At 35.3% G+C, this 19,581-nt stretch overlaps 1 protein-coding gene and 1 pseudogene across 12 annotated transcripts in view; both read left to right on the top strand.

Annotated features, from left to right (window-relative positions):
* The window catches only part of BCAS3 (BCAS3 microtubule associated cell migration factor), a 489,419-nt gene that overhangs the window by 53,151 nt on the left and 416,687 nt on the right, over positions 1–19,581 (top strand). For all 12 annotated transcript variants that reach the window (XM_090257347.1, XM_090257345.1, XM_090257343.1 and 9 more), the window contains one exon: positions 17,943–18,015. In XM_090257347.1, the coding sequence (XP_090113473.1) occupies positions 17,943–18,015 (73 nt within the window). The remainder of the gene's footprint in view (positions 1–17,942; positions 18,016–19,581) is intronic.
* On the top strand, positions 5,257–5,660 carry LOC149998678 (large ribosomal subunit protein eL22 pseudogene; annotated as a pseudogene).

Here is a 19,581-nt window from a genome sequence, read left to right as displayed (position 1 = left end):
TGTTTGTGTGTTCTTATAATTTTATCAGTTTTTGTCTTAAGTGTTTTGCCATTGTTATTGGGAACAAGACTACTTAGGTTGGTCAAGTCTTCACGAATCGATTCATTTGTTGTTAATTCCTTGGTACTAATATTCCTTGCTCTGTAACTTACTTTTTCTATTATATATGAGTGTGTATAGGTGCTCTTCAGAGAAGGAAAACTCTGACTCCAAAAAACCTCCGCTGCCTTGCGGCATACCTCTTCAGGGGAAAGGCTAAGGGAGTAAACCCCGACAGAAAATCCGGAGCCGGAGTCCCTAAGGCGGTTTGACGTTGTAGTCAACACCGGCAACTCCTGCGGCGCACCTGAAGCCAAGCTGTATTGACTCCGTCTTTCCCTTGGACCCTTCAGCTGCGAAGAGAGGGGGGGTCTGCTGCATGGGCAACAGCAGACCCTCCATATCACCCTGCCCAGGCTCTGTAGCTTCAGCTTCACTGGAGAGGACACTCCAGCGTCATCGCAAGATGTCGATTTAACACGGGAGGAGACAGATATCGTGTCACTCCCGAGTCGGACTGCGCAACCATTCTCGGCGATGCAGATAGACTCTTAAGAAGCTACACCATCGTCTCTCGAGACGGATGGCTGCCGATGGATAGGTGCTCTTGCTTTGTTTTGACTAATGATAGTATGATATATCTTTTGTGATCTTTTTACTTTAAACCTTTGATTTTATTACTATTGAAATGCATTTCTTATTTCTTTAATCCATTATTTCACTGTCTTTACTTGTATCTTTAGACCATTTACATTTAATGTGTGTTAATGGGAATTGATTTAAATACACCATTTTACCATTTTCAATTTTTCTTATGTGTTCATTGTTGCCTTTCCCTCTTTTTTTTCTGCGTTCTCTTGGACTGAGTATTTTTATGATTCCCCTTAATTTCCTTTATTGTGTCTGTTAACTATGTACATTTGTTTTGTTTTTAGTGGTTCTTTAGGATTTACAGCCTACCTTCAAGTGATATTATACCATTTCACATATTGCATAAAAATCTCAAAATACTCAACAACAAAATATGCAACCTGATTTAAAAATGGTGAAAGGACTTGATAGACATTTCTCCTAAGAAGATATAGGTGGCCCATAAGTACATTAAAAGGTGCTCAACATTATTAGAGTAATGTAAATCAAAATAATGATGAGATACTACTTTACATCCATTAGGATGGCTATTATCAGAAAAATAGAAAATAGTAAGTGTTAGTGAGGATGTGTAAAAATTGGAGCCCGTGTGGTTTGCTGGTGGGAATACAAAATCATATAGCTGCTGCAGATTTTCTTTTCTTTCTTATTTTAAAAATATGTTTAATGAACTAGTATAAATGACCCATGGACATGGACAACAGAGTGGGGATTGACTGTGGGAGAGGGGGTGGGCTGGGTGGGGGGAGCAATGGGAGGGGGAAATGGGACAACTGTAATAGAAAATAAATAAATAAAAATTTAAAAAAATGTTTACTGATTTTAGAGAGAGAGGAAGAGAGAGAGAGAGAAACATCTGTTGGTTGCCTCATGTACTTGCCCTGACCAGGGATCAAGCCCACAACCTAGATACATGCCCTGACCGAGAATTGAACCTTCATTCTTTCGGTGCATGGGATGATGCTCCAACCACCTGAGCCACACTGGCAAGGGCTGCTGTGGATTTTCAAAAATAGTGGATTTCTGAAAAATTTTGGTTGTTAATTATTGAAATACTTTAAATAATAGAATACACACATATTTAAAATAGACTTTTTTTTAGAGCAATTTTAGGTTCACAGAAAAATTGAGAGGAAACTACAGAGGTCTTATATATTCCCTGAAATGAGAGTTGCTATTTCTCCACATCATTCTCACCAACATACTTGGTATTGTCAGTGTTCAAGATTTTAGCCATTCTACTAGCTCAGCGATTTTCAACTGGTGTGCCACAAGAATTTTTAAAACATTCAATACCTGACGGTTGAGTGTGGGGCACTGACCTCTTTTCCTCTAGATTGCCAGAGGGAAAAAAATGACAACAGCTGACACAATAGCGGTTCAGTGTGAAAAAATCAAAGTTATGCCTATTTTTTTTGTCAGATTGTCAAAAGTATAGTATTTCCTTTGGTGTACTGCAGAATTTTAGTAATTAGTTTTTGTGTGTCATGAGAGGAAAAGGTTGAAAATCACTGTACTAGCTGTGTAATGGTTATCTTGTTTTAATTTTTTTTTTCACGATATGGAGCGTCTTCATACACCTAACTTGTCATTTGTATACTTCTTTGGTGAAATATCTGTCAAGGTCTTCAGGCTGTTTTTGTTTATTTTGTTACTGTTGAGATTTAAGTGTTCTTTATATATGTTAGATAACAGCCTTTTATCACATATATGCTATATATATATAATTTTATATATATATATATATAATTTAGAAATATTTTTTCCTAGTCTTGGCTTGTCTTATTCTCTTGACAGTGATTTTTTACATGGCATGTTCAAATATTTTTTCTCTTCCCTTCTTTACATGTATGCTGTTTCACAGCTCACTAATGTTCTCTTCATTTGAAAATTTTTTAATCAAATTTATTCATTTAATTTTTTATACATGACTCTTCAAATTTTTTTTTTATTTATTGATTTGAGAGAGAGAGGAAGTGAGAGCAAGAGAGGGAGAGAAATAGAGAGATTCTTGTATGGGCCCTGGCTAGGAATCAAACCCGCAACCTTGGTGTATTGGACGACATTCTAACCAAGTGAGCTACCCAGCCAGGGCTTTATTGAATTTATTGGGGTGACATTGTTTAGTAAAGTTATAGATTTGTTCATTTATTTCAGTCCTTTTCTTTTTTCTCTTTTATTCAATAGCAAGCTTTTATTATATATGACAGCTGCATTTACTTCTTCTAAGCCCTGAAAGTTTAAGTAAAAAATTTTAAAATTTCCGTTTTTTTTAATTGTATTTTTTCCATTTCTATTTATCCTCCTTATACCCACTTCCACCTCCATCCACCTCCCTACTCCCTACGCTCACCACACTGTTGTCTCTGTCCATGAATTCTTTCTCTTTTATTTTTGGCTCTTTCCCTTCAGCCCCCCAACCTCCCCAGAACTGTCAGCCTGCTTTCTATTTATGAGTCTGTTTGTATTTTGCTTGTTAGTTCAGTTTTTTCATTAGATTCTACATATTAGTGAAATCATAAGGTAATTGCCCTTCTCTGACTGACTTATTTCACTTACCGTAATGTTCTCCAGGTCCATCTATGCTGTTGCAAAGGGTAAAATTTTCTTCTTTTTTGTCTGAGTAGGATTCCATTGTGTAAATGTCCCATAGCTGTAGTTTCTTTTGCTGCCTCTTCATGTTTCCTGATGTTTTCTTCTGCAGTATCTATATCGTTTACCTATCCAGTGTATTTTTCATTTCAGACACAGTATTTTCCATTTTCAGAAGGGGGGGGGGTTATGTGTGTGTCTGCACGTGCGCACACATGTGTATAGAGAGATCTTCAATGTCTTTTTAACATGTCTGCGCTCTCCTTTACCTTCTTGAATAAACAGAGTATGCTTTTCATAGTAGTTTAGATGTCACTCTGTTCTGTTGATCGATTTATCTCCTTAATATGAGTCAAATTATGTTGCTTATATGCCTTGAAATATTTGTTTGAGTGCCACACATTGTGAAAGTCAATGTTGCTCAGGGGCCGAGCAACATTTATATTCCTTTAAATATTTTTGGGCTTTGTTCTGGGAACATTTACATGACTTTACTTTTTGTTTAGTAAATCTGGACCAGCCTTTAGTTTAAGGCAGGTGTGTACAAACGTATTCTGAAAGAGCAAGGTAGAAAATATTTTAGCGCCATATAGCATCTGTCACAACTATTCACCTCTGTCGTCCTAATGCAAAAGCAGCCATTGACAGTACTTAAATAAATGAGTAGTATGTTGGGGCATTCACAGGGCTCGTTTAAGTTGTTTCCCTTGTCTCAAGGACCACTGTCTTGTGCTAGCTGTTGTTCAGTGTCTCAAAACTGTTTTCATACATTTTATCTGTTTCTTAAGTTTTCTAGCAGGAGTGTAAATCTCATCCGTGTTAATCCATTATGGCTGGATATAGAAATTCAGCATTTTGCTTTAATTCTAAGTATTGGATAATTTTCTTTAAGATTGCTTAGAACAACACCTGATACATAGTAAAATTTCTGTATGAGTTTTAGTAAATAAAGAAAATAAATAAGTTGGGATTGGACTTTGTAGGGTAGTTTAACATTTAATGTATCTTTGGAGAAGTTGAATCACAGATCCTTTAAAAGGTGCAAGCATTATAGAGGAATTTGAAGAGGTATTATAGCTTTAATTGTGCTGTTTTCTCACTGGTGCTAGATGTACTAGCAAAAGAAAATGATAAAAACACCAAGGGAATCTTTTATTTCTTTTGATCTCATGAATAGGTAAAGACGGCTTAAACTTTCCCTCCCCTCTTACTATCGTCAAGGGACTACTATGATTCTTGCCTTTCAGAGAATGGCATCTTTTTTTTTTTCTCTCTCTGCCTGTAATTCTTTTAGTCTTAAAAACAAGAGGATAGAGCCTCAGTTCTTATCATTTGAAGTATCATCTTGGCACCTGCTTTTTAACCTAGTTTCCACTGAAATTTTTCTACTTGTTGCTGATACTGTGTCTTGCAGGATTTATGTATATAAGGGTTTACTTTGGGAATATATTGGAATTTTCATTATTTTCACTTGTGGTGTAATATGGAGAGAATTTAATTTGAGGCCAAGTGAATTTATATAGCTTTATAATTAATAGCAACAACCAGATTCATGAACTAATAAAAACACTTATTTTAAAATGTGAAAAATAAAAATACAACCCTGGGTGTGTGTGTCAGCAAAGGAGGGAGACGTACAAAATGTAGGAGACTGGCTGCCTGGTAGGTTGCAGTGTGGTGATGTATGAGTCTATGTAAGTAAGTGAAAAGTGCTGGTAATGTTTTACTTCTCATCTCCAGTGATGGGATCATAGGTGTTTATTACATTATTAAAATATAAAGAAGAGGCCCACACCAGTGAAGAGAAATGAACCAGGGGTTATTAATGGTTTGCTCCTTTGGACACAGTGCCCTGTTAGAAGAAAAAATGCAAGCAAGAGAAACTAAATGCAATACTTTTTACTGGGTCAGAAATGGAAATCAGAAATGAGAATTTAGAGGTTTATAGTGAAGTTTTCTTTCTCTACTGCTGAAATGGCACCTGTGAAAAAGCATGTGATGAAGGGAGGCAAAAAAAAAAAAAAAAAAAAAAAAAAGGCAGGTTTTAAAGTTTACTCTTGATTGCACCTGCCCTGTGGAAAATTCGAGTCTTGGCTGTTGCCAGTTTTGAGCAATTTCTTCAGGAGAGCATCAAAGTGAATGGAATAGCTGGGACTCTCAGTGCAGGGGTTGTAACCTTGAAAGAATCAAGAGCAAGATCACTGTAACTTCTGGGGTGCCTTTTTCCAAAAGGTGTTTGAAATATCTCACCAAAAAATATTTGAAGAAGAATAACCTACATGAGTGGTTGCTTGTAGTTGCTAACAGGAAAGAGAGTTAATAAATTGCTCTACTTCTAGATTAACTAGGGTAAAGAAGAGGAGGAAGATGAAGATTAAAATTCACTTATCTGGCACATTTTGTATAAGTTCTTTAATAAATTTTTGGGACCCCAAGAAGTTTATAGTGAAGATAAAAAAGGAAGGGACATTTCTCTCTGTATGGGATGTTTTTATGAATAAAGATGTACTCCCTAATTTGATCATGTTTTAAATTTTAGTTCTGCATTTCACAGTACTGTGTGTGTGTGTGTGTATCTGTGTGCATGTATTTCTCTAACCAGAGCAATGACTGCATACACAAAGCTAACGTGCCGTTGGTATTTTCATTCACATTATTGAAAGGGCCACGGTAGCATCATCTCAAGTTAATCATCTTACCATCATACCATGGTATTACAGTTTTTCAGAGGTAAATAATATCCTTCTCCAGCCTACCTCACAGAACTATCGTGAGAATAAGTGAAGTATACTTAAGTGTTTTTTTGAACTTTTCACTGATAAAAGGGCTAAAATGGATGGGTGTCAAGAGGGAGCCCCATTGTTCACCACAAGAGTGAAGAAGTGGCTCCAAAATCTTGATGTCTTTCTGCATCAACATCTCCCCCTTTCCCTTTCACACTATACGCAAAGTGTTGCCATCACTATCTTGAGAACATGGGGACTAAGTTCCTTCTGTCCTTTATCCTTGTTTACCTCAGTTGCCATAAGAAGCCTAAAGGTCATCTCTCACCTTACACTCCCCTCCTCAGAGCACTGAGTTGTCAAGCTTTTCAGATGTATTAGTTCCCCTAATCACTACTCCTCCTACCCCTGAAGCCTTTTGGCTGGGGCCTCTGGAAGTTCCTGTCGGTCCCCTGAAAAATCCCCCTATATTCTCAACCTCTTTTAGAATGTTCTTTTCCTTCCTCCTTGTTCCTTTCTTAGTTAATACCTTTCGGTTTTTGATTAGATTTTTATCTCATGGTTTTCTACAGAGCCACTATATTAATAATTCCTAATACCTAATGATACAGAGCGTCTTTCATGTGCTCATTTGAAGTCCCTATATTCTTTGGTGACATGTCTATTCATGTCTTTTGCCATTAATGTTGAATTTACAGTTCTTTACATACTCTGGATTAAAGGCCTTTGTTGGATATGTGATTTGCAAATATTTTTTTTCTTGTGTCCACAGCTTGTATTTTTATCTCCATTTAAATGAAGTCCAATTAATTACTTTTGTTTTCAAATGAGAGGATTATTTCCTGAGAATATATTGCCACAAAATAGAAGAGATTCTTGTACAGTCTTAACTTTGAAATTCTCTGTTTTGCTTCTCATTTCTCAGATATTGTTACACTTGGGGAAATTGGTGTTTACTCAGTAGCGAGAACATTGCGTTATTCAGCAAGATTTATTTCCCTGTAGTCTGTAAATCTTTAAAGGAACTGGACAAATCCGCAAAGTTTACTAGTTTATCCCTGGGTGGCATAAGAGGTTTTACATTTTTTTTATAAGAGGATATAATTACCTATCATGTAGAAAGACCAACCCTAGCATTTGACCAGGCAGTAGCATTCTTTTGGCTAGAATCGAGTGGTTTATGCGTGTGTGTTGGGTATATCCTCTAAGTAGCATATGTTTGTGTGGGCAGACACACTATGGAGTACATACATGTTGTGTCCTAAGTAGTTTTTTTCTAAACATATATTGAATATACATCTAAATATATTTTTTTGCAGCCCACTTTTTGGTTAATACAGGTTGAGTTTTTTTGATTTGCCTTAATGCTGACTTGATTCTACCATGTTATTTTACCACTCACACAGTATTTCTAAATCATGTAAGGAGGGAGGGATTCTCTTTCAATGGCATTCTTGGTGTCTAACATATAGGCTCTGACATGGTTACCAGAACATGGTATCTTACAGTATTTTTGGAAATATTTTCATGTATTTTAAAAATTTGACATTTGTCATTTCAGCACATTGGGTGGTTTCTTATACAGAGAGTTATTGGTGCTGAAAGTAGACCATTTAATACTAATTTTTGATAATTAATTTACAATATAGTTCCTCCTAAGTTCTGTATCCTAGAGCTTACTGAGATGTAACCCCTGAGAGTATCAAATGATGATATGTGACTGTGATGGACATATATTAGCAGCTTTGTTGCTTCTAATTTCCAGGTTGAGGTCCTTTATATTTTCCTACAATTGTGGCTAATGTAGAATTGACATTTTTTTTAGTATACGTATTTTTATTTATTGAGTTTTTTAAGAGAGAGAGAGAGCCAGAGAGAGAAACATTGATTTGTTGTTCCACTTATTTATGCATTCATTGGTTACTTCTTATACATGCCCTGATTGGGGATTGAATCTGTAACCTTGGTATGTCGGGACAGTGCTCTAACCAAGTGAACTACTCGGCCAGAGCTAGTATTGCATTTTTTGAGATATTCTTCTAAGCTAATTATAGAATATCTCTAGATATTTTGTTAGACATACATGGAAATGGTTTAAATGTTTGTCCTTTTAGATAATTTTACCACCATTTAACAAATCTTTTTTTTTCCTTTGGACTTTAAGTCACCTTTTGTAAAGAGTTATTTCATAATTTTTTCCTTCTTCAATTTAGTCTATCTTATACTGATTTGGATCACATTTCCTCTTATTGTCGTTTTCTTATTCCCACATTTCCTTTATCCTACTGTTAAAAATTTTTTAAGAACAAATTTTTATAAAAGTGAATTATATATGTATACATGTATATTTCTTTACACATTTATTCCTTAATTATATTTTCTCTTCATTAGTTAATATATTGACTTTTTTAAGGTGTGAATTTCTTTTAATTTTACTGGAGACTGATCAGACTTCCTGGATCACAGGATTTTTGCCTTTATACAATTCCGGAAAATTCTCTGTCATTTATCTCTTTGAATATCATATTTTAAATTATTTCTGATTTTTTTTTTCTTGGTCATTGCCTTTACCATGCTCCACATAGAAGTGTCAGAAATTCAAGATCAAGTGAATAATCTAGCTAGAAAACAGCCTAACCTTCACAAAAGGAAAAGAAACTCAGACAAGCTACCTTTTAAACTTTTTTAGATCTTAAAAATTAAGCAGCACATGAAGACAACCAATGGATTAAAGGACCAATACATAATATGTGAAATAGCCATAATATTATTTGAAAATCGGGTATAGTAACTTAGATGCATACTGCAACTCCAGAGCAAGCAATAAAAGCAAACAAGTATAGTTCATAAGGCAATAAAAAAGATAAAATAGAATATTAATGCACTAGAAGACAAAACCAAATTATATGTTGTCTATTAATATATAGGTTAAGTATAAATATACTACTATATTTGAAGTACTAAGATGGTAAATTATTGCATGCAAATACCAATAATAAGAAAGCTGGGGTGGCTGTATTAATATTGGGTAAAGACTTTAGAGCAAGTACTACCAGGGATAAAGAGGGACATTTCGTAGTGATAAAATCATTAGTTTATCAGAGAATGGGACCCTAAATATCTGTTCATTTAACAACAGGTTTCTTTCTTTTTTTTAAAGTATATTTTATTGATTATGTTGTTACAATTGTCCCAATTTCTTTTCCCTTTGCTCCCCTCCACTCAGTACCCCCCTCCCCTCTAACAATCCCACCCCCCTTAGTTCAGTCCATGGGTCGTGCATATAAGTTCTTTGGCGTCATCCTTTCTTATATTATTAACACCCCCCTGTCCATTTTGTACCAACCAATTATGCTTCTTAATCCCTGCACCATTTTCCCATTTTTCCCCCTTCCCCCTGCCAGCTGATAACCCTCCAAATGATCCCCATACCTATGATTCTGTTCCTATTCTGGTTGTTTGCTTAGTTTCTTTTTGTTTTTATTTTTTAGATTCAGTTATTGATAGTTGTGAGTTTATTGTCGTTTTAACAGGTTTCCATTGAAATTTGTTTTATTTCTTACAAGTCACTTATGTGTATAGTTTCTTTAAAATATTTTTTTATTTCTCACCTGAGGACATAATTATTGATTTTAGAGAGAGGGGGAATGAGGGAGAGAGGAAAAGAAACATTGATGTGAGAGAAAAACGTCGATCGGTTGCCTCATACACACCGCGAGTGGGAGCCTAACCTGGAACCCAGGCATGTGCCCTGACTGGAATCGAACCTGCAACCTTTCTATTCACGGGATAATGCTCTAACTAACCGGAGCCACACCAGTCAGGGCTATGTGTATAGTCTTAAATGTCAAATCATCCTCCAGCAACTTAGGACAAAAATTAGACATCCTCTACAGGCAGAGCGCAAAGGTCCCGAGGAGGGAGGACATGTGGATATTTGTATAATGGCAAGAGGGGGGCCAGTGAAGCTGAGGCATCGTGGGCCAGGGAGTGCTAAAAGAAAGGTGAGAGAGAAATAAATAACGAACCTAAAGCTGTTCTGTCTTAGCAACTTTATTTTCTGGTAGTTAATTGAATATGCCCTTTTCCAGTTGGACTAGACATACTTTCGTCTGGACATTAGCCTTACAATACTTCATTTGTATTTTCTTATCTTTTGTTTTATTTTTTCCTCTCTTTACCCAAATATCCTTATCCTTTGAAACCCTAATTCCAATTTGGCATTCTCTATGAAACGTTTCTGATATTTACTTTTCTTATTATTTCATGTGTACTAGTTTTCTGAATAGTCCAGAAATTCTTACTGAGGAAGGATGACTTTAATATGTTTTTTGTTTATCTGTTATATCCTTTCAAATAGTTTGTAGCACTAACTGAAGCTTATGATTGTTACTTAATAATTGCCTATGTTAAGTTTATGGTTAAAGATTGGTGTGATTTCACTAATTTTTTAACATTAGTTCTCCTCCAGAATGCCTTCATTTTATATTAGTTTATTATAATAGCTACCATTTATTAATCATTTACGATGTGCAAGTTAGGTAGAATCTCTAGTTTACAGATGTGGCAATTAAAGTTCAGAATTAAGGTTATAAATCAAATAGTTGCAGAAACAAGTTTTAAAGTCCATGTGTGTCTGACTTCAAATTTCATACTCTTTTGTTTGCTTTATTACCTAGTTTCAAATTGAATTTTGTGACTAGAAAACATGTTAGCTGATCTTTGGACATTTTAAATTAAGACTTAATGTGTTATACTAATTAAATATTGAGTCCTTAAGTGCACACATGTATATATTTACATATTTGTGTGCATAAGTATCAATAATTCCTAAGCATCTTGAGAATTTTGGTAACAGTTTTCTTTCTATTCTCATAATAGCCAGATAATAGATTTTTCATCATGAACTTCTTCTTTACCTTGGCATCTTTGTTCTAAACTAAATGTACTTTCTTTTCCCAGTATATGTAGAATTTCCGTAATAATAAAAACTATGAGTATGCTACATGTAAGGTTTGAGACTGATTCTGCTTTTAATGCTTCTCATTTTATAATATTTGACTTCTCCAGTTTTCTGTATGGGCAGCTGTATTATATGTAAATGATAGAGATAATTCTGGTACCCCAGGAAGTTCTCACGTGCCCTTTCTGACTCGCAGTTACCCTCCTCTCCTCCAGTGGCATCTACTGTCTGATTTCTTTACATTAGAGGGAATAATTTTCCCTGTTCCTGATGCATCAGCGTATCTTTCCTTTTTATTGTTGAGTAGTCTTCCATTTTATGAATATACTAAAGTATCCATTTCTGTGTTGGGGGAATTTGGGTTGGGTATAATTTTGAGCTATTAGAAATAAAGCTGTTGTGAGCTTTCTTATACAAGTCTTTTTGTGTCATGGAGTTTGAGTCATCATTTGAATGTGCTGAGACAGATAAATAAATAACTAGAATGTGTATAGTATGAGGTTTGGTTAAGTTCTTTGAAGAAAATAAATCAGGTGAGGAGATAGAGCATGACAGAGAATGATCTTTCTTATTGGAAAATATTTTAGCGTGACCTAAAAAGTATACAAATGAATTACAGAGATAACTAGGGCATCCCTGGGTATTTCCTAGCAGAAAGCAGAAAATGCAGCATTCCTGAGGCAGGAGTGTGCTGGGCCTATTCCAGTGTGCGCGAGCAAGATGGAGAGAGATTGGCATCATGGCAGGAAGAGCAAGAGGAGAGTCAAGGATGTGAACAGTATTTTTTTTTTAACCAGAAAATTAAATAATAGATTCACCATATTAGAGTCGTCAGCAACAAAATAATTGCGTAAAGTTTATCAAGTTCTCACATGTTGCAGCATCTTACTTAGTCCATTGCTTTTATTATTTTTTAAAAATCTCACAACAATCCAGTATGAGGTATTGCTACTGATCCCTACTTGGCAGATGAGAGAATTAAAGCACTAAGGGATTAAACACATTAGCCTTTGTCAATAATTTTGTTTGTAGTAGAGAAGCTGATCATAATTTTATTTAATAATACCTTGTTTTAGTGAGGACGGGTAGCAGAGGAAAGAATTTTGTGCCTTCATGGTCACATGTGGCATTTAGCACCACAACAACTTGGGCAAGTTATTTAACCTTTCTTAAGGTCAGTTTGCTCCCCTGTCTAATGGATGGTTTGTAATTTTGTGCTTCTAAAAGTTTGATGAGCACAAGGGGCCTGATCATCAAAGTAAAATAATATGATTCTGCTAAATGTTAAGGGATACTTCACATGCAGAACATTTTAATGGATGGAGGATGGTAATAAAGCTAGCAATAAAGAAAAAATCGTTGTTTTTAATATTTTAAACTTTTTGAAGTCACTGTGGAGGCTAAAATGTATACAACATATTTTGGATATTTGATGCAAATGCCAAAAATTTCTTTGGTGATCATATGTGGGCAAAACTGTTCAAGGCAGTTAAGAGTTCTGGCCTGTTTCTCTTTCCTGTGGTTGGTTGATGGTACCTGCAGCATGTATATCTATTTTCCTATTTTTCCCTCCTCATCTAATTTCCACTTCATCCATGTCTTCTCTCTGTCTTAACCCCCCCCCCCAAATTCCCCACATAGTCCTCTGTTTAGGCAAGAGATTTCTGTGAAGATTATCCAGTACATAATGGAGCTTGTTTTGTAGCACACAAGAGAGAATTTCTTAAGAAAAGAGAAATTTTTAGTGGGAAAAGGTCAAACAATATAAAATCACACAAAATAAAGTTTATTGACTATAAATTGGCAATAGAATTATATTTTTTGGTTAAAATTTATGTCTGTAATGTATGACTATAATTTTAAGCTCCGTTTAAGAGAATTTATGTGGAAAACTGGACATAGACGAACAGAATTAAATATTTTCTATAACGAAATAATTTAAGTAAAATAAAAAATAGAATGGAAGGCTTGGAAATTATTGACAAAGGCTAATGTGTTTAATCCCTGACTGCTTTAATTCTCTCATCTGATAAGGTGCATTATGTTGTTCAATGGAATCTTTCTGCAAGACTTTTTCAGTTAAAATTCATTACTATTAGCGTTATATGGTGTAAAATATTTATATTTAAGACATCCACAGTATCAAAAGAGTAGAAATATTTCATTATCAGTTGGATTTTTATTTGCATCTGGATTTGCTTTTGGATCCTCACAGAAGTGGTTTCTATTTTATATCTTGAAATCTTTAAGGCTGATTTATGAGCTTAAACTTGGTTTAAATGAGTTTTCAATGGCATGTATGGTGGTGCATATTATTTAACATTTTCTGACATGCAAACTGTCTTGAATTTTTTTGAGGGGGAGAGGAGTTGTGACTTGGTGGCCAAGCCCATTTTCATTACTTTAATTGTGCGATTTATTAGGATTTTAAGCTTTTTATAAATGTTTTAGTGTTATAGGACAGAATTAAAAGGATTTAGAATAAAAGGAGTTTAACAAAGGACTTTGCAACAGGATTGTAATAGTTTTTATATTTGATGGATTTGGCTAGCCGCTTTTCATTTCAATCATCATGCTATATTCTGTTAAATGCTGTGGAACAGGTGTGTGTAACGTCATTCTCACTATTGTACATGCAAATAAACACAATTTTATATATAAAAAGTTAATCCTCTACAATTTGGAGGATTACATTATGGGAGGGTGATGACTCCATTAGGCATTATGGAGAGAGTACATGCTACTATTTATACTGCATGAAAAATCAGGTTAATAGCTACAGTGTTCATGAGATTGTGGAATTTTTATGCTAACACTTTCAGAATTGTACTTATTCAAACTACCCACAATAAAATTATTTAAAGCAGAGTGAAGGTTTTGTTGTATAGTTTTCCAACTCTAAAATTACTTTTTTTTTTTTTCAAAAAAAATGAAGAGCATGCCTCAAATAAATTTGGAGATTTTATGATTTATTTATTGTAGACTCCAGTGTTTTCTACTTGCATGGTTTTACTAGCAGGTGCATCAGGGATTATGTTGTTCTCAAGTTAGGGATTTGTTTTGTAGTTTAAAGGTTTTGCTTGGAGTCCTTCTCTGAATACCCACGAAAAGGATAAGTCTTGAGTGCTAGGTCGCTGACCTTCTGTAAGAGTCAAGTCGGCAGTACTAACGTGTAATTGCTTAGGTCAGCAAAACCTGTGGAGTTCTTGAAAGCAGGTTTGAGAAATACAACACAATCAAACCATTCTTGCCAGTATTATTTGCATTTTAAGGCCATGATGTTTAATTTATCAACATGTCAAATTGGTATGTTTAATACAGGTGTAAGCTGTAAAAGCCTTGCAGACACAAGGAAGCAAAAGGAAAATAGTTATTGTTAAAGGTGAAGGTAAAATAGGGAGGAGTGAAGAGTTGGGATTATATAGATCAAGTTCGGTTATAATTAATTTAGAACATAAATATTGTGGGCTTTGGACCAGTTAATTTTTAACTTGGACTTGTTAAAGTCATATTGTTAATTGTGAAATCTGATTTATTTGTTGAGCAGGACTAACAGCACACAATCCATAGTAATTAATGATTTGTAAAAACTTAACCACTGATTGTTATAGCTCCTAAAACTTTTAAAAATTATAAAGAACTTTATTCATAAACATGAATTGTGTTTTTAGTTTTGATATTTATCATACTCGTGTTGATAATATTGTCTTTCAGGTCATGATAGAACTTGTCTTATTTTGTATAATTACTCTATTCACAATTTAAAAGTATTATGTTATGTCATGTCACAATCTCAATGTGTAACCATTTCCCTGTCTCCTCTATATTTAAACCCTCATTATCTTTGGAGTGACCCATTAAAATTGAGTATTAACCTCATAGTTGTGTGTTACCATCCAGTGAAGAAACAAAACATTGTTTAAGAAGTGCTAGAGTCCCCTGGCTATCTCTTCCAAATATCGTCATCCTAACTCTCTAAGAGGTATATCCCAGTCCTGAAATTGGTGCTTATCTTTTTGTATTTATGCATTTAGTGCTTTATGTAACTAAATATGTATGTATGTATGTATGTATCTAACTACACAATTTATTTCCATCTTTTTCAAAAATTTTTAATTGTACTAACATTTGTGTAACATAAAATGTACCATCTTTACAAAATTTTAAGTGTATAGTTCAGTAGTGTTAAAATACATTCACAGATTTGTAGAACTTCCACTGCTTAGAAAACTGGTATGCTGCCCGCATTGAAAAACAGCTCTCTCTTTTTTCCTCCGCCTTCAGCCCCTGGGACAACATTTCACTTTCTGTTTCTATGACTTTGACTGCCTTAGAAGCTTCAGATAAGTGGAACAGTAGACTGTTTGTCTTTTTGTAACTTGCTTATTTCACTTAGCATAATGTCCTCAAGATTCATCCATGTGTAACATGTGACAATTTTCTTCTTTTTAAAGTCTAGGTAATGTTTCATTATGTGTATATACCACATTTTAATGTTTTATTCTTCCATCAATGGACGTTTGGGTTGCTTCCACTTTTTAGCTATTGTGTATAATGCTGCAGTGAACGTGGGTTTTCAAGAGCTTGGTACATTTTTTTAAAATTAATATTTTAAGAGCAGTTTTAGTTATACAGCAAAATGTAATGGAATGCACAGCGCATTCCTTCATACCCCCCTGTTCCCACACAACAGCTCCCACTGTTCACATCCTTCCACATTGGTACTTATATGGACACATCATTATCATCCAGTGTTCATATTCTACATTATAGTTCCCTATTGGTGTTGCATATTCTATGAGTTTAGATAAGTGAAAAATGCCATGTACCCACCATTATAGTATCATACAGAATAGTTTCTGTGTCCTAAACATCATCTGTGCTCTAGCTATTAATCCTTCCTTCCTCCAAGCCCCTGACAACCACTGATCTTTTACTGTCTTCACAGGTTAGCCTTTTAAAAAAATAATGTCATATAGGTGAAGTCATATAGTAGGTAGACTTTTCTCCTTCACTAAGTAATGCATTTATGTTTCCCTCACGTTATCTCAGGCCTTAATAGCTCATTTTGTTTTAGTCCTGACCAACATTCCATTGTCTGCATGTACCGCAGTTATCCGGTTAGCTAACAAGGGACACCTTGGTTGTTTCCAAGTTTTGGCAGTTCTGATCAAAGCTTCTATAAACATCCATGTGCAGGTTTTTGTGTGGACAAAGTTTTTCAACTCCTTCGGGTAAATACCAAAAGGTGTCATTGCTGGGTTGTGTGGTAGGAGTGCTTAGTTTTGTAAGAAGCTGGCAGATTGTCTTCCAATGTGGCTGTACCATTTTGCAGTCTTACTCGCAATGAGTGAGAGAGAGTTCCTATTGCTCCAGATTCTTGCCAGCGTTTGGTATTGTCATTGTTTTGGATTTTGGCTAATTTTAATATGTGTGTAGTAGTATCACATTGTTGTTTCAATATGAATTCCCCTGATGACATATAATGTGGAGCATCTTTTCACGTGCTTATTTGCCATCAGTTTATCATCTTTGGCTCGGTGCCTGTTTAGATGTTTTTTCCCATGTTTATAATCAAGTTGTTTATTTTCTTATTGTTAAGTTTTAAGAGTTTTTTTTGTGTAATTTGGACAATAGTCCTTTATCAGATATGTCTTTGGCAAATATTTCTCTCAGTCTGTGGCATGTATTCTTATTATTTGACATATGTAGTTTTTAAAAGAGCAGAAACCAAATTATTTATTATTAAAAAAACAATTATAAATCAGCCCTAGAAAGAGTTTCCTCTTTAAAATTTTAAAGATTTTATTTATTTATTTTTAGAGAGAGGGGAAGGGACGGAGAAAGAGAGGGAGAGAAACATTGATGTGTGAGAGAAACAGCAATTGGTTGCCTCTAACACACCCCCAACCTGGATATTGGCCCGCAACCCAAGCAGGTGCCCTGACCAGGAATCAAACCAGAGACCTTTGGGTCTGTGGACAGTACCCAACCCACTGAACTACAGCAGTAAAAGCCCAATTATTACATCTTATATAAGTAGAGCAGTCCAGGCAATCAAGTGGTAGAATGTATGCACATAGTTCCATGCCATTGTATTTCATGTGTGCCGCCACTACACTCAAGATACAGATCTCTTCCATCATTACAATGATCCTCCTCCTCACGTGGTCTCCTTGCACCATCCCTGACCTTTGGGAACCATAGTCTGTTTTCCATCTCTATAATAACTTTGTCATTTCAAGATTGTTCCATAACTGGAATTACATACTATATGACGTTTTGAAATTGTTTCACTTAGAAAATGTTTTTGAGGTATATCCAAGTTGTTCAGTGTAGCAACACTTTCTTTTTAGTATTGATTAGTATCACATAGTATGGAGATATCATTCATATGTTGAAGGACATCTGGGGTGATTTCACTTTTTTGCTATTACAAATAAACCTGCTCTGAGTATTTGTGTGGACATAAGGTTTTATTTCTGTGGGTATGTCCAGTATTGTGATTTCTGGGATATTTGGTAAGTGTATTTTTGGTGGTTTTCTCTTTTTTCTTTTTCATTTTTTTAAAGGATGCTTACATTTATGCATTTTGAGAATGGCCTATAATTTTATAATTTTCCTGTTCTGAACTACCTTTATTTAGTTTTGACATAAAGAATATATTATTCCTAGGTAATTAGTTAGTAAAGTTGGGCATGATTTTTTTGACCTGATGGAGAATGTATATAAGACTTAAGTTAATGCCAAATTAAAAAAAAAAAAAATTTTAAGAGCAGGTTCAGTTTTTAAAATAGTTATAGGTTTATTTATACTTTTTCCATTTTTTTTCATTCAAATGTATAAATTATAACAATTTATAATGAATGATTTGCTATCTCTTCAGCTGTAAATAGTTTGATAGCATGAAAATTCTGGGGTTTATGTAAGAATACTTCTCAAAGTTTTGTTTTACATTTTATGTTCCTTATCAGGTGCTCAAAAGTGTGACAGCTTTGCTGAAAAAAGGCCCCTCCTTGGTGTTTGTAAGAGCACTGGATCCTCAGGGTAAGAAAATTTTAAAAATTCTTTGAACCATTATTAAAAAATTTACATTGTTATTTCAAAGGGAGAACTGTGATGGCCCATTTCCCTAACGAACTCCAGACAACTACTGTCTTTTCAGTTAGTGCACCTCTTCAACTCAAACTCCTCACTGCGCTGAACGCCGGGAAATGACTGTAATTTTATTAGTGTGGAAGATGATTAAAATGGATATCAGGCTGGACAACCAGTAGTTCCTGTCACATGCTTCCGGCTCATAGTGTGCACTTTAGATCATGGATGCAGTGGAGAAAGGAAGAATGTGTTAATGGTATAGCACGATTAGATCTTAGAGTCTTAATTTACTTTCTAGGGAAATAGTTAGACTACATGTGTTAAAAGTGTAAATTTTGGGGTTGAAAGGGGCAATAATTTACAAGTATGGGATAAAGATATAAAAGCATGAAAACCCAATTCCATGTCCCAGAAATTTAAGGGTGTCGCTGGAAAAACAAAGTATAGCACACAGAAAGTAATTATAAAATAATGATGTATAGTAGCTATTCAATGAAAGTAGAGATCAGTGTGCATGAATTAAGAGGAGATGGCCTCATGAAGAAGGTGCAGCATATGCTACATCTAAAGGAATAGAAAGTTTTTTTTAAAAAAAATCCTCAACTGAGCATGTGCTTATGGATATTAGAAAGAGAGGAAGGGAGAGAGAGAAACATTGATGTGAATGACAAACATCTTTTGTCGCCTATATGTGCCCTGACTGGGAGTTGAACCTGCAACCTAGGTATGTGCCCTGACCAGGGATTGAACCCACAGTCTTTTGGTGCACGGGATGATGCTCCAACCAGCTGAGCCACCCTGCCAGGGCAGGAATGGAAAGTTTTGTGGTACATGTAGAAGAGTAAGGACTTCCAAAGTAGGTTATAAATCTATAGTAGTAGAACAGGCACTGGTGTAAATACACTTAAGAATGATAGAGGTTTATGACTTTAGAACTAAGATCATCTGCAAAACAGACAACACCAACCATTTCAGTGCTCTGGGACTCAACCAATGGCTTAGAGCGATCTGAAAAGTGTTTATGTTTGAGGAACTGGTAAACTTTGAGTAATAACATTGGGAATCTGTGGCATTCATGCCTGGAGTTGCTCCCATTATGCTCCGCCCTTTCTCCTTCCAACATGGTTGATTATTTAAGAGTGGAGAAGGTCACGAGTACGGCACTTCCCCTGCTGTGGTTGGAAGACGCTCATTCAACTTAGAGTGGCATGGGTTGCCGTGCCAGCAGCATTGCCCCTGAAAGTTGTGGTCTGGAGTTTTGAGGGCAGCAGCTCTTGTTGCCTCAAGTCTTAGATAGCCGAGGCTTTATGTATGTGCAAAGGGTCCATGAGCAGTCTAGGGGAAACTAAAATCTGGGGAGACTGGAAAACATTCCAAACATTGCATGTGCTCTGCTGTCCACACCTAGATTTTTCTGGAAAGGATGACAGCCTATATTGAGCTAGAGTATTGGAGCAAATTGTCTGTTGAAGCATTGGCTAACCACTAAGCTACATAGACACAGGGGCAAACTGT

This window comes from Furipterus horrens, unplaced genomic scaffold, assembly GCF_987537825.1.
Source record: "Furipterus horrens unplaced genomic scaffold, mFurHor1.1.pri manual_scaffold_11, whole genome shotgun sequence".
NCBI classification, from domain to species: Eukaryota; Metazoa; Chordata; class Mammalia; order Chiroptera; family Furipteridae; genus Furipterus; species Furipterus horrens.
The sequence above is the reverse complement of the archived record's forward strand: the minus strand, read 5'-3'. Positions and strand labels throughout refer to the sequence as shown.